The sequence below is a fragment of the Chenopodium quinoa genome, unplaced genomic scaffold (genome assembly GCF_001683475.1).
Source record: "Chenopodium quinoa cultivar QQ74 unplaced genomic scaffold, ASM168347v1, whole genome shotgun sequence".
In the NCBI taxonomy this organism is placed as follows: Eukaryota; Viridiplantae; Streptophyta; class Magnoliopsida; order Caryophyllales; family Amaranthaceae; genus Chenopodium; species Chenopodium quinoa.
The window spans coordinates 4265824-4288873 of record NW_018745413.1 but is presented as its reverse complement, the minus strand read 5'-3'; the positions used below and the strand labels follow the sequence as shown (position 1 = coordinate 4288873).

The window sequence follows — 23050 nt, the reverse complement described above, 5'->3', positions numbered from 1 at the left end:
AGTCATTAGTACATGTTTTTTACTTTTTTTTTTTCCTTATTTTCTGCATTGAAACACCGATTTATGTACTATAAAACCAAGAGATTCAGCCATTGAAGAGAGAGAAAATGGAAAATCTGGTTTCATTTTAATTTAGCCATTGAAGAGAGAGAAATGAAGGCAGATTTCAAATGAAAATTTCTCTCTCATAAAGAAAGCTTTTGAAGCGATTTTTTTTTAATTTGATTATTTTTTTGTGTAGAATAAGCATACAAAATTTCATAATTTTTGGAGTTCGTTTGATATATTTTTGGGTAGAATTTTCGAAGTAGTGCAAAAAAGGAGCAAATCTGGAAAGACGGATTTCAAATGAAGATTTCTCTCTCATAAAAAACCCTTTTGAAGCGATTCTTTTTTTGAATCTGCTTATTTTTTTGTGTAGAATAAGCATACAAAATTTCTGAATTTTTAGAGTTCGTTTGATATTTTTTTGGTAGAATTTTCGAAGTAGTGCAAAAAAAGAGCAAATCTGTATGTGATACAATAGTTGAAAATTCTGGAACGACATATTTAAAATTCGAAAACTAGGGGCATATCATGTAATTGGAACACTAGTTCTTATATATGGAACAATATATAATATTTATGGGACAATAATTCATATTTCTGGAACAATATAAATTGTATTGACAATAACGGGCATATCATCCAATTGGAACAGTATTAATTACTTATTTTATTGTATTAAAGGAATAATTTTGAGATGTTTCAAAAGATGTTATTATTGTTTCAAAAAGACTTGTCGCTGTTTCAATTAAAAAATGTAATGTTACATTGAATTGTGTTGTCAACGTTAAGTTAAAATGTAGTTGAAGTGTACGTTAATGATGTTTCATAAAATATATTAAGTGTTTCAATTTATAATATTAATGTTTCATATATATTATTGTTTGTTTCATATAGTTGGGCTATATATGAACTAGGTTTACTGTGATTTCTTATACCTTATTGATGTTTAAAAAAACATACCTTATGTTTCATTTTATACTACTTATGTTCCATAAAATATATGTATTGTTTCATATACTAATGATATTGTTTTATACATAATATAATATTTCATTCGGATATTATTTATATTGTTCCAGAAATATGAACTATTGTCGCATAAAACAATATCATTAGTATATGAAATAATACATATATTTTATGGAACATTAGTAGTATAAAATAAAACATAAGGTATGTTTTTTGAAACATCAATAAGGTATAAGAAATCACAGTAAACCTAGTTCATATAGAGCCCAACTATATGAAACAAGCAATAATATATGAAACATTAATATTACAAATTGAATCACTTGATATATTTTACGAAACATATTAACGTACACCAACTACACATAATGGATGGCTGAGATTAATTATCACTTTCCCATGCATTTTCTTGGGAACACGCATTTCAGTCATTGGTACATGCTTTTTAATTTTCTTGGAAACACGCATTTCAGTCATTGGTACATTTCACACATATGGTATGGAATAATGTATAATATTTATGGGACAATAGTTCATATTTCTGGAACAATATAAATAATATTCAAATGAAATATTATATGAAACATCAATGATTTTTACGTATAAAACAATATCATTAGTATATAAAACAATACATATATTTTATGGAACATAAGTAGTATAAAATGAAACATAAGGTATGTTTTTTAAAACATCAATAATGTATAAGAAATCACAGTAAACCTAGTTCATATAGAACCCAACTATATGAAACAAGCAATAATATATATGAAACATTAATATTATAAATTGAAACACTTGATATATTTTACGAAACATCATTAATGACACCAACTACACTTAATGGATGGCTGAGATTAATTATCAATTTCCCATGCATTTTCTTGGGAACACGCATTTCAGTCATTGGTACATGCTTTTTTAATTTTCTTGGGAACATGCATTTCAGTCATTGATACATTTCACACATATGGTATGGAACAATGTATAATATTTATGAGACAATAGTGCAAATTTCTGGAACAATATAAATAATATTCGAATAAAATATTATATGAAATATCAATGATTTTTATGTATAAAATAATATCATTAGTATATGAAACAACACATATATTTTATGGAACATAAGCACTATAAAATGAAACATAAGGTATATTTTTTGAAACATCAGATAAGGTATAAGAAATCACAGTACACCTAGTTCATATAGAGCCCAACTGTATGAAACAAGCAATAATATATATGAAACATTAATATTATAAATTGAAACACTTGATATATTTTACGAAACATCATTAACGACGTACACTTCAACTACATTTTAACGTAACGTGTTTCAATGCAATAAATAATAAAAAGCATATAATAATGACAACTTTTGGCAGATTTTGTGTCCCAATGCACAAAAATTAAAAAAAAAAAATACAAACAATCATTACAATTAATGAAGGTGGCCCACGTGAATTCCCACTAATGAAACAATAAATCTGAACCATTCATCTAATAAAAATGAATGGTGTTAGATGAGTTCTCATTTTAAAATGGTTCTCACCTAAGGCATGGGTTCTCACATGATCCCATATATATATATATATATATATATATATATATATATATATATATATATATATATATATATATATATATATATATATATATATATACCACCTTCGAATTAGTTGTAAGTTTGAAGCATTATTATCGAGATATAAATTATTCCAAAGTTGCAACTACTAAAAATCGAAGGTAGTATAATTAATGTAATAATGAATAATCATACATGTGTAATAAAAAAAATAGAATTAAGCACTTAAAATTAAATAAAAATAAAACAAACACAGATCAACAAAACACAAAAAAGATTAAAAAGGACATAAGCTCATTATGTTATACACTTATAATGATACTTATATAAAGTATCACTTAATCTTAATAGTTACCCTATTAAAAAAAATAGTTCACAGATTAGGTACGTAGCTAATTACCCCAAACAAAAACATCTCACAAACATTACCCCCCTCACAAATCCCAAAATTGATTAGGCGCTTAATTTCTTTTTAATTAGCCGCCACTTATTAAAAACTTTAGCAAAACCACAAAATTCCCCTCAAAAATCAGAAACCTTCCTATTAAAAAAAAAATTCAGAAACCTTGTTTGCTGAAGTATCATAACCGTTCGTTCGAAGGACCCTAATTCGAAGATTCGACTAACGCTCAGAAGATCAATTCTTGGACAAAATATGATCAATATCCTCAAATCAGTTGATAAACTCAATCCTTTAATATACTTCGGACTTACAGTCCATAACGAGAATATCTGAGGGGAAAAGAAAAAAAAAAAAATCAAATTTCACAGTCAAATCATGTTAAAATCTGAAGCTGATATTTCCAATGATGTCTTTATGTCGCTAGATATTCCATATTACCTCAGTATATGCCATATCATGTAGCAGGAAAAAACAATATACTATGATAGTTGACATTAAAGGCCAATTTTTTAGAAGGTTGAACCATGAATTTGAAGCTCCCTCTTTGGAATTTTGCAATTTATCAGTGTCAGCAATAAGGGGAAAAAGGACTTTACCTCTAGAAAATTGGTTCTTGAGAGAATACACTTGGAATTTTGTCTGTAAAAGTATATTCAGATGTATAACAAAAGATAGACAAGAAAAAAAGGCAGAAAGGTACAATAATTTATTGTAAAATTTGAAGAATAATTGCATGTATTGATGTATACAGAAACCCGACAAATTCAGTTGGCAATATGGCGTTCTAGCCGTCGTGAATTATGTATGACTACTGAGTAATTATTATTAATTTTTTTTTATTATTATTATCACTTTTCAATTTTTTTAATAACTAGCTCTCTTTGCATTCATAGCTTTTATTTTCACATGGATACTCCGGAAGTTCAAAAGAGGTTAGAGTGGATGAGGTGAGCTAATAGGACAGACAATCTATATATAAATGGAGTTAATTCCTTTCTTTAATTTGCTTTTGGTGACTTAGAAACAAATAGTGATTTAGGAGAGGAGGAAAAGAAGGTACCTTGCCCTTGTAATCGATGCAACAATGGTCCACATAAAACAAGGGACGAAGTTTACACCGACTTGATAGTGAATGGAATCGTGCAAGTTTATATTCGTTGGATCTATCATGGAGAATTCAAACCCCCACAAAAGAAAAGTAGAAATGATTTGGGAGATAGTGCTCATAATGATATATTTAGAATGATCCATGACAGGTTTAGTCTCGGAGTCTCTAATAATGATGACATAGATGACATGTTAGATGAGGAGCAACAACCTAATGAGTTTGATCAACCTAGATATAAAAAGGATACAAAAGTGGCAAAAATGTTTGAAAATTTGATGAGAGATGCTCAACAAACTTTATACCCCGGGTGTAATGAATTCTCTAATTTGTCATTCATTTTGAAGTTATTCCAAATCAAATGTATGGATGGCATGACTAATAAAGCTTTTACTAGTATGCTTCATATGTTCAAAAATGCTTTGCCTAAAGGTGCTGATTTGCCATCAAATTATTATGAAGCACGTAAGAAGATTACTAATCTTGGTTTCGATTATGAAAAAATAGAAGCATGTGAAAATGATTGTATGCTATTTTCGAAAGAGAATACTAACCTTGAAAAGTGTTCCATATGCGATACTAAGCGTGATAAAGCTTCTCCTAAAGTGTTACGCTATTTCCCACTAACTTTGAGGTTGCAAAGGCTATTCATGTCGTCCAAAACAGCAAATGAGATGCGGTGACACTCTGATAAACGAGAAGATGATGGAGTACTTAGACACCCAGCAGATAGTGAAGCTTGGAAGAATTTAGATAAAGAATATCCTACTTTTTCTGCAGAGACTCGTAACGTTAGGTTGGGTTTAGCAAGTGATGGATTTAATCCATTTGGCGGGCTTAGAAATGACTATAGTATATGGCCAGTAGTGGTTGTTGTGTACAATCTCTCTGCATGGATGTGTATGAAACAACCTTACACAATACTATCTTTGTTAATTCTAGGGAAAAGTGGATCGGGAAATAACATTGATGTGTATTTGCAACCATTAATCGAGGAGTTAAAAGAATTGTGGGAAAATGGAGCTCAGACTTATGATGCTTCAAGGAACGAGTTCTTTCAAATGCGTGCTTCATTGTTATGGACCATAAATGATTTTACTGCGTATGCAAACTTATCTGGGTGGTCTACCAAAGGCTATAAAGCATGTCCTCATTGTATGAAAGAAACTAGCTCTGCTCGGCTACCAAATCAGGAGAAATGTTGGTACATGGACAATCGTCAATTTTACCTACCGATCATAAATGGAGAGATAATAAATCCTTCAACGGGAAAGTAGAAAAAAGAAGTCCTCCTAGAAAATTATCTTCCAATGAGATTTTAGAACAACTAAAGGACCTTGAAGGCATGAAATTTGGTAAAACAATGAAATTGCCAAAGAGGGATGAAAATTGGAAGAAGAAAAGCATTTGTTTTTGTTTTTTAAGCACGAATTGTATCTGTTGATACATATATCCATGAGTTTCTGAAAAACCTTTGTAGCTATAATTACTTATTTTTTCACACTTTGCATTCGTGTTTTTTATTGGCTTATTTGAATAGATATATGTCAGGATGCCTTTGTTTTATGAATAGTTATTGATAAATGGTCAATATTATTTCACAGCACTTGTACACCATGTGTATAGTAGGTGGCAGCATCTTTGCATTAGGGATGTAGTGGATGGTAGTTGATGAGATTAGGCAGTCAATGTGCTTTACATTTCTGCAATTGTAAAATTGTCTAACCCTATTTTTTTTAACTTTTGTAAATGCAGATGAATGAGTATGAAAAAAAGAGGCTTCTTACAATAGAAACCAACAAAAACAGACTCAAGTCGTTGGGCATGAAACGAATCGCATCCTCTTTGTCAAGCTTGGTTGAAGGGACAAAAAAAAGAAAAAAAAGAAAAAAAAATGCTAGCGTGGAAGATGATGAATATGTTCCCACAAATGATGAGCTTGAGGTTCAGGAACGTGAAATAGAACCTCAAATTAGGTTTACAAGAAAGGTATAATTTGAACTTATAAGTATGATTTATTAAGTTTAAATATAATCAACCTCTATAGTTCTTGTTATTTTTTGTTAATAAATTTGTATCAGGCTAACATAAGACATTTGAGAGGAGGAAACAAAAAAGGCAATTTCATTCCACCAATGTCAGTGAAAAAGTTTCTAAAGACGAACAAGAAAGCACAAGAAACAATGGCCATGGATATCTTAGAAAAAGGTACTTCATTCTTGAATTTGGTTGTTAGCTTATTACTTTCAATTTGATTTTATTGGTTCCTTTCTAATTGGTTCAGAGAGCTATTTGAAAAATCTAAGCTTTATTTGGTTAAATGTTTCATTTTAGTTTCGTAGCAGACTAGCAGTATTGGAAATTTAAAAGATCTAAGCTCTCTTTGGTTGAATGTTTCATTTTAGTTTTGTAGCAGTATTGGAATAGATAAGCTGATTTGCTAAAGCCGATAATAGAAATTAAAAGAACACAAATTTAGCTTTAGTTAGGTAGGGGAATGAGTGTGCTGCAAGTAGGTAGGGGAAAGGGGGCAGGTGCTTGTGAAGAGAGTGGGTAGGTGCATGTGTAGACAGGGGGGCAGTTGTAGGTTCGAGGGTGTTGGGGCATGTGCAGGGAGGTAGGGGCAAAGTTGCAGGGGCTAGGTCAGGTGTAGCAAAGAGGAAGTTTTCCTAATTCCTGGAAAAAGGGATCATCGATTAGTGACTTGCTATAGACTAAGTAATCTTGCTGTAAACTAATAAAACAGTAAAATAATTAGTTTTGTTCTCTTTTGTTGCTCTGTCTTCTTTTTTGTTGCTTCCCAAATTGATGTTACCGCTGCCCTGCTCCTGTATTCTTGCGCCTGCTCCTGCTGATCCATTGCATGACTTTATTGTTGTTACAACGTGTGTTACTATAGTTATTGTTTTCTCATCTTCGCCTTTTACAATAAAAGTATTAGCAGTTGATAAGCATGACTTCGACTTAGAGAGTTAAAACTTTTTTTTTTTTTTTTGCTTTGTTTTCCTCTAAAATGGTCAGCAAACAACATATATATATATATATATATATATATATATATATATATATATATATATATATATATATATATATATATATATATATATAAATTAAAACATTTTCATTAATAACTAGGAAAAATTTACACTTTTCTTACTTTTTCTTTCTGAATTACATATAGGGAATGGGGTGGGGGCAGGAAAATGAACTTAAGAATCTAAAAAAAGATGCATTCACCTGCTGAAACAGCTACTTCACAGAGTCTGATTTAGCATATAGAGTCTGATTTAGATGCTAGAACTGTACGCTAATCTAAGTAGATAGCTACCCTTAACACTCCTAGTTTGAAAGTCGAGTTCACAACTGCTCTTAAAGAGTTACAGTATCCAACCCAATGCTATATAATAAAGCAATCATCTAGCATACAAATCAGCTCAATTTTCTTGCAACCCAATTCTATACAAGACCAAGAAAGAACAAAAAGAAATATTTGCTTGCAACTTAAGCCACTGTCACAAAAAAAATCAGCTCAATTTAGCATTACATGAACATGAACAACACCAATTCAACGCGTAATTTTGTCCAAGATTCAGATATCCACCAAATTTCACTAATCACTTTCATTCCAGACAGAAATTAAAAATTCAGAAAGAAACCACCACAATTAAAAATTCAGAAAGAAAATACCCCAACTAATTTAATCAAACGCCCGATTATTTCAATTGTTCATTCCCTTTTCAATAATTATGTAAGTTTTTGAGGTTGAGAGTGACTCAATAGAGATAACACCATCAGCCCCAATCTTGCCAATGGCTTCAGCAAGAATACTCCAAGCATAGGCTTAAAGCCACACCTGCCCGTAATCTTGGCAGAGCAAAAGCAGCAGCTACAGCATATCAAAAGCAGCAGCTACGGCAGAGAAAAAGTAGCAGCAACAGGGGTGCACTGCATGGAAGCACAGCAACAAATTCAAGCTTATTCAATCAAAAGAAACCCAAAACTGATCAAAATATACCTATACCACAATCAAGAAATCAATCAAAATGTACCCAAACAAATATATACCTAAAAAATCAAAATTATATGACAACTAATATAATATTCACAATACATCCACAGATCAAACTATTGAAATTCAAGATTCAAGCATCAAATACTCTATAAACTCACAAGTCAAATACTCCGTATACCCATGATTCAAATATTCCGTATATTCGCAATTCCAAAAGCTAAAATGAACAAAATCCTAAATCATTTATAATTATTGAAACAAATTAACAAAGCCCTAGATCAATTGCAAAAAATAAAATTCTAGCATTTGGTCTATGTAGTGAAGAGCTGACATCCAACTTAAATATTTGCTTTTTTCAAATGCTTCTTAGTATGCTGCACAACTAGCAAAAACTTGCACTAAACAGTCACTCCAACCTTTTGCCAGGCCAACATCTAGAATCTCAAGCCCTATATGCACTACACCACAAACTTTGTATCTATTTTTGTTTTTTGATATATTTTTCTTCATAGTATTTAGTAACCATGCATATGAAATTTTATTTTCTTCTGTATACTTAAATAGTTTACAATTTTAGGTTTCTTTTTAAGTTCTTTTGACAAGGGCCTTTGCTTTTCTGTTTACTGAAGTGCGTTATAGGTTTTGTGATTAATTAGTAAAATATCAATTAACCATACTCATGGGAAAGTTTGTGGATGCTATAGATTCAATCTCATCACTCGGAGAGTTTCAGCAACAATCAAAGCCAATCCTTTCTCAACACTTCTGTAAAGACTTGTTTTTTATTCTATACATGTAAAGAGAATATGATGAAGAAACTGGAGGGACAAGGGAGAATAATAACACCACAGAGGGGGGCTATGATGAGGAAGGGCGACAAAAAGGTCAATCACTTGAACTTCAAGATGCATCTTTGGATACTGAACCATTGAACGACGAGGAACTCATGACTGTAGCAGAGAATGAAGACCTTAACATTTCATCAGGTTTGATTTTGTTATCCCTTAATACATATATATATGACAATATGTTTCAAGTCACGTCAATTCACTACCCAATGAGCTTATGCTTGATACAAGTGCTGCTAAAAAAAAAAAAAGAGGAACGATATATTGTAAAAAGCTTACCTTGTTACCTCCTGGGGAAAAACTGAATGTGGAGTTTGACGATGATGATGTTGCTATTGGTGATAATGCTTCATTATTTTCGTTCTTCTTGGGTCAACAATTTCGAAATAAAGCTGTATGTTCTGTACAAGTTAAATGTTGGGACGAGTATAAATCTGAAACATTAGACCATTTGTGGGCTTGCATCACGGTAATATGCTATCATAATAAACATGTTTACGAGGTTTTTTTCTTTCTCTTATTAACAATGAAACATTGTCAACTTGATGTATGAGCATTAATTAATTTATTTCTGTCTTTTGCAGGAGAAGTGGTCAATTGATGACCCTGTAAATAGGCGGGAGTGTGTTATAAAACATGCACAACGTTTATTTAGTGGTGCTAGGAGCAAATTGAAATCAAAGTACTTTAATGATAAAAACTTGAAAACAAAAGAAGAACGTCTCAAAAATAAGCCTAGTCATCTGACTAAAGTCGAATGAAAGTTCTTGGTTGATTATTAGAGTGAAGAGACGATTATGGTAAAATACACATATAGTATATCTTTATTCTTTTATTAATTAACATATATTATTGATTAAATCCGTTTTACTGTAGGAGAAGAGAAAAAAAGCAAGTGAAAGTAGGGCACATCAAGAGATGCCTCACTATAACGGCACTAAAAGCTTTGGTCGCACTAGACAAGAAATAGTATGTAAAAACTATTCTTTCTAGTTTTAACTTTTAATTTTATGACCTGCTGTATGTGTGAACATGGTGGAAGGAGGTGGCTCATTACACCCCCCCTCCCTGCCTGCACACCAGCCCTGACACCCTCCTGCCACCCTCTCCCCTCCTGCCAGATGCCAGATGCAGCTACCTGCACATACATGCATATGTACCCTCCCTACTTGCACACCAGCACCCCTTCCCTGGATTACAAACGTACATTAATTAGGAGTGTAATTTGATTCTAAAAACACTGTAATGTTTGTAGAGGAAGAAGAATGGCGGGAAGTGTTCTCGAGTTGATGTATTGGTTGCAACTCGTACAAGAAAATCTGAGAAGGCTGTGAATGCATTAAATTTGGCAAATAACACCCATACAATAGTAAGTTTATGAATTTTATGTTTGTTATTTTTCATTTAACATTTACTATCTTGTCTTCTAACTTAATATTGTTTATTCATAGGATGAGATAAACAAATTGAAAGAACAAAGAGAGCAAGGTCTTAATGAGAAAACAGATGAGCAAATTATTCAGGATGTGCTTGGCAAAGATACACATGGGTCTTTGAAAGCTTATGGACCTGGTAGAAGTATTACACAACATTTTAAAGTAAAGCCCTCTCAAATTGATCTTACTCAAGAGGTGAATGAAGTTAAAAAGAAAGCAGATCAAGCAATTGAAGATGCAAGAAAAGAAGCTGAAAATGCTAGAACAGAAGCAAAACAAGCTAAATTAGAAGTTGAACATGCCAAAAAAGAGGCGGAAGCTGTTAAGAATGACGTGGACAGAAAAATTGCTGAGAACAATGCAGTTTGGGAGAAAAAGTTTAGTCAACTTCTGGATTTTCTTGGAGCAGGAAGTTCATCAGATACTGATGATTTAGGAAGTCAAGGTTCAAAGGAATGAAGTAAGTAATGCTATCTTCACCTGTTATGCATTATAAATGTTTTTTTTATATTCAATACGATTGTTGACATTTTTTAAAGCTAAAGAATCTTGACCTCTTACGATTGGCTTATAAGCCTTACTAAAACCTAAAATATTCTTTTAAAACCTAATATATTTTTGAAACATGTTTTATTTTCTTAGAACATGCTGTATTATTTTGTAAATACTGTATTTATCAAAAACTTGTTTGGAAACCTGTTAATCAACCTTGGTACCAGGAGTTTTTTTTTATTTTTTTTTATTTTTTTATCCATGACATATCAAAGCTAACAACAAGAAGTTAACTTACTTATAGAGACTTGCTTTACTAAAATACATAACTTGAAGATAAACTAAAAAATAAACAAATAAAAGGCACTAGACATAACAAGCAATTAAGCTATCCTAAGTACTATAATTGATTCTCACAAATCTTAGCATTGTGATAAATAGAAGATTTATAACTTGAAATAAGATATAAATCTGCTTTCAATCCTAATTGTAAATTCACAAAATCATTATTTATATTTTTTCAGTTTTTAAACTGTTCAGTCCTAATTGATTCTCACCAATCTTAGTACTTCTCTTTGCACTGTGATGAACAAGTATATACGTAATTTAGTATATGCAGGTTCAGGGAAGAGGGGCAGCGCAAGAAGGGGAGACAATGTAGGGATGGGGGAGCAACGTAAGGAGAATTATAGTTCATGGGGGTGGTGCAGGGAGGGGCAGTGTAGAGATAAGTTTTATTGCAGGGTGCAAGGAGGGGAAAATGAAGGAAGGGTATTTAGGCGGTGCAATGTAGGAAGGGGGCAGTGCAGGTGGTGCAGGGAGGGGGGAGGGGCTAGGGGTTGTGCAGGAGGTGGGCAGTGCATGAACACAGTTAGTGCAATGAGGGGAGGCATTAATAAGATTTGAAAGTTATAATTTATGAGCTTAACGTAAATGGTTGTATATTTTGTGTCAATTTGACTTTTTCATTTTGAAAACATATCTTTTTTTTTGTGCTCTTTTTGAAAACATATTAACTTGATCATTTATCTATTTATTTATTGTAGGTGACAAGGAGCGGAGCGCAGACATATTGTCACATTGTACGTATAGAGTATATATTGTTCTTTAGCAAAACGATTTGAGTGTTTTTTTTAGTAAGAGTGAGCTAGTGATGAGACAATGAGACAATTGATTTCTAGTATGTTTGTATGTATGGGTATCGAATTCAAGTATGTTTGAATGTCAAGTGAATTTGTTTGCCACGTACATACCCATGGCATAAAAATCGAAATTTGCCACAACTCCATTTTCCCGTGGCAAATTTTCTAGCCACGGCCTCTTGTGTCACGGGAGTAAATTTCAAAATTCCCGTGGCTACACTACATTGCCACGAGAAATTTAAACTTGTGCCACGATTTTACTCGTGGCACAAAGGTGAATTTGTTGTAGTGGTTTAAGGACGGATCGAGAACTTAGTATCATGTATAAGTTACGAAACCTTGACCCTGTTTTGATCCAATCTTTACACTTGTAATATTGGGGAGCAGACTTATCACAGGTGTTTACATAGTTTTGACTTGCATCAAGGTGGTGGGATTTTGAGTGGAGAGTTGGTTATTTGGGAGCAGACTCATCACAAGTGTTTACATAGTTTGGACTTACCACTTTGTAACACCCCAAAGAGAGAATTATTGGGGTGTTACAAAGTGGTATCTGGGAGCTTAGGTTCGATCTAATTAACACTAAAGTCAATTTAAAGTTTTTGGGCGCCTGACGAGGTTGAGACTAGGTCGATGAAACTAACCCCTACCCAAGGCCAAACAAAATTTGTAAACACTCAACACACCCCTACACAAGTATAATGGTAAGTTGAGGGTCGAACCTAAAGGAATGGTGGGCGATTATCTTTTATCTATGGTCAAGCTATTCCGAAATGTAATGATTGGGTGTGAATGTTATGCTAGGACAAAGATGACTAATAAACGAGAAGAAATCAAATGTAATAAGCACTAGGGCTAGGATCCATATGTAATCATAACGGATTCAACTAATTGGGAGGTCAAATTGACTAAGTCAAGCAATGTGAGGGAAAATCAATCATGCAACCAAGAGAGCATATCAAGCTATTCTCCTAGAGGTCTAACTAGCGTCAACTACGATAAACTCTAGCTAGGAAACATGACAAGACACCTCAATCGATAATTGCAAGCCACAAATCAATGGTCCCTATCAATGCGAACTTACAATGCAATCTAGTGCAACAATCAAAGTTAGCTACTCTTTAATTAATCACACACATGCACATGATCATCAACCAATTTAATCACATAGTCAACTCCATCAATTTCCCCAATTGCTTTAATCCATTACTCATGCATGCTTCACTGTTGCCCTAGCAAGCAATCTACTCACTAGCCATTGAAATCAAAATCAAAACAACACTAAGCAACAAATTCATCATGATCAAATCAAACAAGCTAAAATCAAACACAAATCAATCAAACTTGAACATTCAACAAACAATTCAAATCAAACTAAATATCAAACCAAAGATTGCATTAAAGAAAAGGAATACTTACAAACTTGATCAAAAATCAAAGGAAATGGAGAAATCTTCAATCATCAACAATCCACCATGAAATTCTCTCTCTAAAAATCTAGAGTTTCTCTCTCTACAAATCTCTCTAATTTTTTTTATCTAAAACTGATTCTAATTCTATTCCAATTCTTCTCTCTCCGAAAATAGAAGGAAAAACTATATATAGGAAAGATACAAAAGAAGGGTTAGTTAAATCATCCCAAAAGAAACCCCGGAAGGCGCGGTCGCATCAGAGAAGAGGCGCGGCCGCGAGAAAAACGGTACGGAACAGGGGCCCTGGCAGGCGCGCCCACACCCACACTAGGCGCGCCCGCGCCACCCAGGTGCGCGACCGCACCTGGCAGCAGGGGAGCCCCTCCTTTTCTTCGTCCAAGCTCATCCTCGTGCGCTCGTCTTTATGATGATGATGAACACTAGTGTAGGCAGTCTTGAAAGGGCCATTTTGGTGGGTTCATGGCAAAGATGACGCCCCTACCGCATACGTGCACCGATCTCTTGACTTGCTCTTTGCGTTCCTCCAAAAGGCGAACATGAGGCATCCAAATTGATGAGAAATATGAGAGGAGGGCTCGGGAATCCTTGGAAACACGATCATAACCTAAAAACAAACGAAAACAAACAAACAAAAGGGAAAAAGAACAAATAAACAAAGAAATGCACAAAACAAGGAAACTAACTATGGAAAGCACAAACTAACGAAATAAAGAACAAAACTAAGGAAAAACTAAGGAAAAGGGCTATAAAATAGCATGAAAATCATCTTAAAGGAGGTCAAATGAGTGCCATAAATGACACTCATCAAATTCCCCCAAGCTAAACTTTTGCTCGTCCTCGAGCAAAACAAAGCAAGAAAGAATAAGGATGAAAGACTTATTCAAAAAGAAAAAGAAAGACTCAAGATGAGAATATACACTAAGATTCACTGTCGTAGGAATCACGGTTGTTTTTAACTACAATAAGCCATTTAAACCCCTAGATCGCCCTAGAGGACGAGTAATGCTCTCGTAACGGTATCCTAAGATTTTACCAATAACTCTTTCCCAACATCCAAGAGGCAAAACCATAAAAAGAAAAGAAAAAGGGAAAAGGGAAAACAAAACCTTTGCGAAATGGACTTACAAAGAGACTACAATGCAAATGAATGAAAATCTTTCTCAAGTAGTCAAGGTATACACGTTCCAAGATATCCAAAGTTGATTGAAACATAAGGTATGCTAAGCATAGGAACTAGACATCACAATCCACATTCATCCCAATCGATCTTACCGCGTTCTCCCCACTAGTCTCAAATCTCCCCTTAGCGATCATCCCATTGATTCCTCGAAGGAACCGGAAAAAGAGATTTATTTAGGCTACTCGACAATCTTGACTATGCATCCCCTTTCCTTAGGCAATGACCCATGATTCCCTCCCCCGAATAGTGACTCAACTTCTAGGTCGAAAGGGCTTTCCCAAAGGTTGTAACGTAAGGCATAAAAGGTGAAGGTAGGCTAAAATTTAAAATTTGGTGGTTTTCCTAAATAGTGAAGCAAAAGGGTGATCAATCCTTAACATCACGATCAAGAAATCACCAAACAAAGACGACAACACCCCCAAGCTTATTCAAAGCTATACTCACAAGAATATGTCACAAAGCGTAAACGCTTCTTCCCCAAGCTTAAATGAAGCATTGTCCTCAATGCTTAGAAGGAGAAAAGAATACATCAAAATGTTTTTGAATTTTTCACTTTTCCAACTTTTTGGTTTTTTTTTTATTTTTTTTTATTGTAAAGCTTTGGTTTGTCCTTGCCTTTTTCTAAATTTGGACGACTTTTTTTTTTATATTGCACCTATTTGTCCATGCCTCTTTTAATGTAGGACGGCTTTTACTCATACTCATATGCCATTATTCACAAAGAAAACATAATCACAAGCTTGCATCAATGGAACCACATATTCCAACTATATCACCACAAACTCCATCAAGAATGATCAATTGCTTCACAAAAACAAGAAAAGAAAGAAAATGAAACAAAAGGCCAAAGATCTAAAGATGTGGCTGGAAAAGAAGGAAATAGGCTCAAATGGTTGCAAGAAGGCAAATGTAAACCCAAAAAAAATATTAAACAAACTGTCCTAAAAATTAAAAATACCACCCCGAAAAAGGTGCATTTGTCCTCCCTACATAGCTCGGTCTCGGGTTTAAGAATCATAAATCAAGCTTTATGGATTAGGTTTGCAATAGTCAAGGATCTACGCCGCTCATACAAAATAGGTTGAAGGCTTGAAAAAAAAAACGATGAACCTCACATGGATGTAGCAAAAACTCACTGGTGGTGTCAAATCGACTATAGGGAGCAACTACCAACATGCCACAAACAAGTAGAATCCGGCTTCATGATCCTCCTAGTTCAAACCAATTACCCTAGCATACACCTATCCTAGAGTTAACCAAGCATAGTCTCAAACCGTGCATACCTTTACTACCTAGTAAGAAATTCATGCAAAAGACAAAGTCTAATGTACAAAGTCCAATTCATAAGGAAAACAAAAATGAAAAATAAGCCTCAAAATCATACCATATACCAAAACAAAAACAAAGTAAAAATAAGGGAAAAGAAAAATAAAAGGAAAGGAAAAGAAAAGGAGAGACATAGATAAAGAAAGAATAGGAAAAATTGAGAAAGGAACTAGAAAGCAAGTTAAACACATATATCCCAATCGACATACAAGTGATCGAATGACAACATCGTCAACGATCCCAAACACATTACGTGTTAACAAGCAATCATCCTCGAACCGTTCAACTTCCCCTAAACTAAACCTAATCTATGCATCCAAAGAAAGTATAGAGAAAAATTAGAAAGGTCTCATCGGGCTATCCATGCTTAGCATAATAAACAAAGGTGATAGAAAGAACCACCTTCGTTGCGCTCCAAAATCGTAAGCATCATCAAAAAGCCATATGAGAACAAGAAAAGTAAAAGAAGCTATAAACAAAGAAAAAGGTTAGTAACTTCAAAACAAAAGAAAAAGATACTAAAAAGTAAAACTAAACGAAGCTAACAAAAACACTAAACAACTGAGCAAAACTAGGCTAACAAAAACCAAAATGGAACGGAAAGAAAAACTAAGTAAACAACTAACTAACTAAAAGGCACTAAACTACAAGATTTGGATTCAAGGGTTTTGGATATAAGGGAGCAAGAAATAATCAACATCATCACAAGGAAATCATCACAACAACAATGGAAAAACAAACTCATGGGACTAGCAACAAGCAACAACAAGACTGGAGACCAAGATAAAAAAAACCATCATGCAAGAGGCGAATAAAATTCAAGGTAAGCAACAACAACAAGTATTGGCAACCGAGATACAAAGAAGTTCCCCCAAGCTAAACATGAATACATCTCAACATCCCAACAATACAAATCAAGAACATAAACATAAGGGATGGAGGTAAGAGGTACAAAAGAGAGGGAACTAAGATTCATCATTACCACCACCACTTGGCCCGACCTCATTAGAATCATTGTTGCCCATGTAGTCTTGAAGGTTGGGGGTGAGTAAGGAGCCCAACCTCCGGTGAATCCCTCGGGCCAACCATAATTCCCCTTGAAGTTATCTTGTTGCCAAGGGGCAAGAGATGTGAATTTCTCGGGCAAGGTAAGATCAAATGGATGGTTAGGGTGCACATAGGGAGAATAAGGGTCACCCCTATAGTCACACCCTCCGGGAGCACGGTAATCGTAGTTACCACGCTTGTCCGGGTAAGAACGGGGCTCGGTACCGGGCTGTAAAGGCCCTTGCCAATAAGGATGCCCATGCGAAGGTATAAGACCTTGCTGGGGCGGAAAGTAAGGATAGTTAACCGGGGGAGTGATGCTCCCTCGGTTAACCTCCGCATCATAAAGTTGTTGTTGTTGAATGAACATACCTTCTTGCATTTCGAAAATACCTCGCATTTGGGAGTAGAGGGCCTCAGAATCTTGGTCATACCTGCCCTTCAAGCGGATTTGTAACCCACTCATTTGGTTACTAAGGACCTCCAAGTCGGAGCTAGCAAATTGAGGTTGTTGCACTTGCCCTTGATGTTGTTGTTGTTGTTGTTGTTGTTGTTGTTGTTGTTGATGTTGTTCTTCTTCAACTTCTTCTTCTTCTTCTTCTTCCTCATCGGAGTCAAAGAAGGGGCAACGGAAGCTCTTGGGGACATGCCACACATTAGGGGTGTCCGTCCGGTGGAGAGATGTCAAAGATGGGTTGGGAAGGAAGCACCAATGCTTGTTATCCCGAAGCCACTCATAATTCCCCTCCTCATAATGCTTGGAGATAAATTGAATTTGCCCCAATTGTTTCATATCAAGGTACACGGAGTCGGCATCTCCAACCGGCTTGCAATAAGGCAAATGATTATCAATGTGGAGGTTGTTCAAGAGCCTAGTGACCATTCCCCCACAAGGAATCTCCCCGGTGTCCCGGTCTTGCAAGACTACACAATAAGTGGCAAAGATGTACCCCAAGTTCAACCGGCCACGATATTCTCCTCTAGTGGCCAACCATAGAGTTTTGAGCTCCAATTTTCTCATCTTGCCTAACTCTTGTTTGGGGAAAACCGAGTACCCCAAAAGACGGTGAACATCCCGAAGACAAGGTTGGTAGACATTGCTAATCTTGGCCCGCTTGGTGACAAACTCACCACCTCCGGAGATATCGTCCCACCAAGAATCCTGATCATACTCCTCAAAAATATAAGGCTCTAGATCCAAGATGTCACCATGAGGATCAAAATCTAGAGCGGCATTGAATTGCTCTAAGGAGTGGTCGAAGAAGCTGTTGAAAATTTGGAATTGAACCCTATATTGACCTTCTACGGGAACTATCTCAACCGAAGCAAAGAACTCGAGAGTGGGCTCAACATAGGTGCAATAGCTATGGGAGATGAATGTTCCCATTTGAAGGTTGATCAACAACTCCCTTACATCCTCATCAATCCCCAATGCGGACATGTCGGATTGGAAGTAGTGTCTTGTGGGTTTGAGGGAGCGGTTTTCTTTTAATTTATGGTATCAATTTTTTTGTTTTTGATCGTGGAATTTTCTTTTGGGTAGTGGAGTAGGGTTGCGTGTTTGGGAGGTGGATGTGCTTGGGGTAGGTTCATCAATGGAGGTGTTTGTTTTGCGTTTCTTAACAAGGTTTTTGAGGACTCTCGAAATGATGAACTTCAAGAGCAAGGATCAAAAAACCAATCACAAAATTCCCACAACAATCCGCAAAACCTCCAACCAAGAACTTCAATATCCATAAATCACAATTCCAATCCAAATTACCAAACAACACCAAACAACCAACAATTTCTTCCCTCACAATCAACAATCATAAGAAGAACCATCAATACCACAATATCACCTTAGTGCAAAATTCTCAACAAAATTGCTCACAAATGCTACAAAATCAACAAACAACACAATGTGAGGTAAAATCAAATGACAAACAACTCAAATAATCAACCAAAAACCAATATCAATCATCAAAGTTGGTACTACCACTATTCACGCTCATGAACAAATCAAAACTTGCAAATATATGACATAATTGAGCAATTAAAAGCTAGAGAAGATGATTATACCATATATGAAGCAAGATTGAACCACTTTTAACCACCAATTTCAACCAAATAGAAAAACCCCAAATTATACCCAAGTATGGATGAGAGAAATTGGAGGTTTAATTTGATGAAAGTAGTATGAATTTGATGATTTGGATGAAAATGTAGAAGGTTTTATTGAATTTGGAGTGAAAATTTGAGTGATTTGAGTTGAAATTTTGATAAGTTGTTGAAGTGAGCGGTGCGGTCTTGAGGGTTTGAGGATGATGGGGGTCGAAGCTATGAAGGAGGAATAAGGGGAAATGAAAGAAGAAAGGAAAGAAGGAAGATAAGGGAGGGGGCACGGGCTGATGCGCGGCCGCACCAGCCAGGTGCGCGGCCGCACCAAGTGCATGCGCGCCTGCACCTGAGCCCAGCTAAGATCTCTCTCTTCCCGTTTTTTTAAGTTCTTGGTGCGTTCATTGGTACACGAATAATGATGATGATAAACACCAACATAGGCAGTAGCAAGATCCCGTTTTAGTGGGTTTAAAACTAAAATTTCATGAACCCACCATAAGAACCCACCAAGTGCAAACTTCCTTCAACTTTAAAGCACAAAATCCCTAACTTACATCACCAATATTCTTGCCCTTTTACCTCGAATTTCGATAAAATCGAGTATAATCACATCAAAAACCGCAAAACACCTTCTCATTCTTCATGCTCACTTAATGAAATCCAATCCCAAAAATGCAACCTACAAATCCAATCAAGTAGAAAAGTGAAAGAAAAGAAAATAAAAGAAGGAAAAAAAAGAGAAATTCAAAAATAAAAAAGTAAAGTTAGAAATCTCCGGGTTGCCTCCCGGGAAGCGCTTTCTTATGGTCCTAAGCTCGACCCTTCCTCCAAGTCATGGAGGGTCAAAGAACACCACCTTCTTCAAGGTAGCGGAAAGAGCAAATTCTTTTTCAACTTCTAGCAACCTCTTGTTGTTGCTTGATGAAACTTCCTTTAAAGACTTTTCAATTGCAAATTTTTCTTTCTGTAACTTCTTTCTCTCTCTCTTCTTCTTAGAATCACGAGATTTTTTCTTTGGCTTGTTGCTTATTGTAGATGGTTCCTCACCATCCATACTCATGAAAACATCCCCTCCATCTTGAGGATAGAGCTCAAACCAATGAGGGATTTCAACTTCCTCCTCGTCCATAAGCTTGGGAATCATCATTTTCTCTTCACTAACCTTCTTTCCATCAAAACTTGAAAGAACATCACAATTCTCAAGAACATCGTTAGTTGAAGAATTAATCATGCACACATTATCAATAGAGCGAGGGGAATTAGCACACATAATTCCTTTCACAAGAGACAAAGACTCATTCATTGGTTTCAACTCAAAGCTTTCCTCTTTCTTACCAATTCTCAAGGTAATACGACCTCCTTTCACATCTGCTCCCGAAGTGGCTAAGAAAGGTCTTCCTAAAATGACAGGGATATGGTCATCTTCCGCAATCTCAAGCACAATGAAATCAAAGGGAATAGTGAACCCTCCTATCTTAAGAGGAACATTCTCAACTCTCCCCTGTGGAATCATAATAGTCCGATCGGCCAATTGAAGTGTTATGTTAGATGGGAGTAGCTCACCTAGCTCGAGTTTCTTGAAAATGGAATAAGGCATGAAGCTCACACTAGCACCAAGATCATAAAAAGCATTATTAAACATTTTCCTTTTGATCTCACATGGAATAGAGAAGTTTCCCGGATCCTCCATCTTCTTGGGCAACTCATTATGAATGAAAGCACTACAACAACTCCCAACTTCAACCGAATCAACTTCATTGCACATTCTCTTCCCACTCAAAATCTCCTTAAGGAACTTAGAGTACTTAGGCATTTGGGTAATTGCATCGGTGAAGGGGATAGAAAGGTGAACTTCCTTGAGCATAGCAATAAACTTTCCAAATTGCTAATCAATTTTGTGCCTTAAGAATTTTTGTGGGTATGGAAGGTCGGGTCTCCGCACTTCCTAACGCTCTTTCTCACTAATCCTTTTTTTCTCTTGCACCTCCTCATAACTCACACTCTTAGACTCAAACTTCTCAACTTCCACTCTTGGGTCACTCCTCTCCTCATCCTCCTCAATGGACCTAGAAGCTCCCTCATTAAGAACTCTCCCACTCCTAGTGTTGATAGAATAAACGGGTTTCTTAGGTTCCACTCCTTGAGAAGGCAAAGAGGATGGACTAGCACAATCCTTTAGAGTGTTGGCTAGTTGGGTTATTTGTGTCTCAAGCATTTTGTTATGAGTCATCATCTCATTAAATTTCTTGTCACTCACCGCCATATATGTGTTGATGATCTTGGTTTGGTTATCAATCATTTCTTCCAAATTTGTCTTAAATGATGATGGTTGGGAATAAGAATTTTCACCATTGACTTGAGGCTTTGGAGCAAAACCGGGTGGGGGTCCCCTTTGGTTGTTATTTTGAAAACTTCCCCGATTTTGGTTGTTGTTCCAATTGCCACGGCCTTGATTATTGCCACCATTATGGTAGTGATTACCAAAGCCTTGAGATTGACTTTGGTTACCATACCCATGGCTCGGGTTTTGATTACTATAAATTTGGTTGTTATAGTTACCTCGAAAACCTTGGTTTCCTTGGTTCCTATAGCCTCAATTGTTGTAGTTATCGAAACCACCTTGGGGGTGAGAATTCCTATTACTAAAATTCTTAGGTCCATCAAACATTTTACCACCATTGACATTAGACACAAAGTTCACATGTTCACATTCATTAATTTCAACATCATCACATCCATCAACAAAAGTTTGAGAACACATGGAAGAATCATGATCATAAGATCCACAAGAATCGCAAAATAGACAACCACTTGGCATATTATTGGAAGTAGAAGGAGAAGAGTTAGAAAGTGTACCTCTCCCTTTGGATTGGGAGGGAAGACTCAATGAATTCGTAAAAACATTCTCAAGCTTTGCTTTGATCGACGTCACTTTCTTCCCTAGATTTGAAATTTAGGAGGACAAGTTGTTAATCGCGTTGAAATGATCCACCGAATAAACCGTCGAGCCACTGTTGCTCGTAGACTCCCTCTCTCCTTCTTGCCAATCTCTATAGTATCTCACCACATCCTCAATTATGTAAACTACCTCTTCTTCCGTCCTATTCATTATAGGACCTCCGGCTCCTCCATCTAGGCATGACTTGCCTTGAGCACTCAATCCTCCATAGAAAATTTGTATCACTTGAAAGGTAGGAATTCCATGATGTGGACGCTCTCTTTGGTACTCCTTGTACCTCTCCCATGCTTCATAGAGATTCTCATTAGGCCTTTGTTTGAATCCTTGGATCAAGGCTCTAGCCTCCGCGATCTTCTTTTGTGGGTAAAAGCGAGACAAGAAAGCTTTGGTGACTTCATCCCACGTCCTAAGGGAATTTGGCTTAACCTCTTTATCCAACCATTCTAAGGCACGACCAATAAGAGAAAAGGGAAACAACTTTATCCGAATGAACTCTTTAGAAATGTCGTTCACCTTAATAGTATTACAATACTTCTCAAATTCCTTTAGGTGATTCAACGGGCTCTCACTCTTGGCTCCACTAAATTGCCTCCTTTCTATCAAAGTAATCATGGCCGATCTAATTTCAAAATCGTTCGCCGGTGTTATAGGTGGAGCAATGCCACTCTTAAACCTATAAGCACCAGGAATTCCCAACTCCTTCAAAGCTACTCTTGGATTCTCTCCCATGGCTTGCTCTTCTTCTTCCTCAAACTCTTCTACACTTGAGGAACTTAGGCTCAAAGACTGGTTGGCTACCCTTCTTTGTGAAAGAGTTCTTTTTATTTCCGGATCCAAAGGAACTAAGGTCCTAACACGAGTTCTACTATGCATGCAAAAACTCAAAAGAAATTGTTAGTAACGCGGCTACAAGTGTAGCCTAAAAGAAAGAAGAAAAATCTTTTTGTATTTTTGAATAAGAT

At 35.6% G+C, this 23050-nt stretch overlaps 1 protein-coding gene across 1 annotated transcript; it reads left to right on the top strand.

The window, feature by feature from the left end:
- The first annotated feature begins 5386 nt into the window (after positions 1–5386).
- Positions 5387–12216, top strand: LOC110713440. Its single transcript, XM_021891890.1, has 8 exons — positions 5387–6102; positions 6195–6321; positions 8830–9111; positions 9558–9773; positions 9850–9942; positions 10229–10342; positions 10425–10869; positions 11948–12216. The coding sequence occupies exons 4-7, from the start codon at positions 9771–9773 to the stop codon at positions 10866–10868; spliced, it is 654 nt and encodes a 217-aa protein (XP_021747582.1). The 5' UTR covers positions 5387–6102; positions 6195–6321; positions 8830–9111; positions 9558–9770; the 3' UTR covers position 10869; positions 11948–12216.
- Positions 12217–23050: the final 10834 nt, after the last annotated feature.

Excerpts from the sequence above, each read along its gene's own strand:
- LOC110713440 (XM_021891890.1), top strand. Across the intron at positions 9,943-10,228 it reads GTCGCACTAGACAAGAAATA|AGGAAGAAGAATGGCGGGAA; the intron begins GTATGTAAAAAC and ends TAATGTTTGTAG. Across the intron at positions 10,343-10,424 it reads CAAATAACACCCATACAATA|GATGAGATAAACAAATTGAA; the intron begins GTAAGTTTATGA and ends GTTTATTCATAG.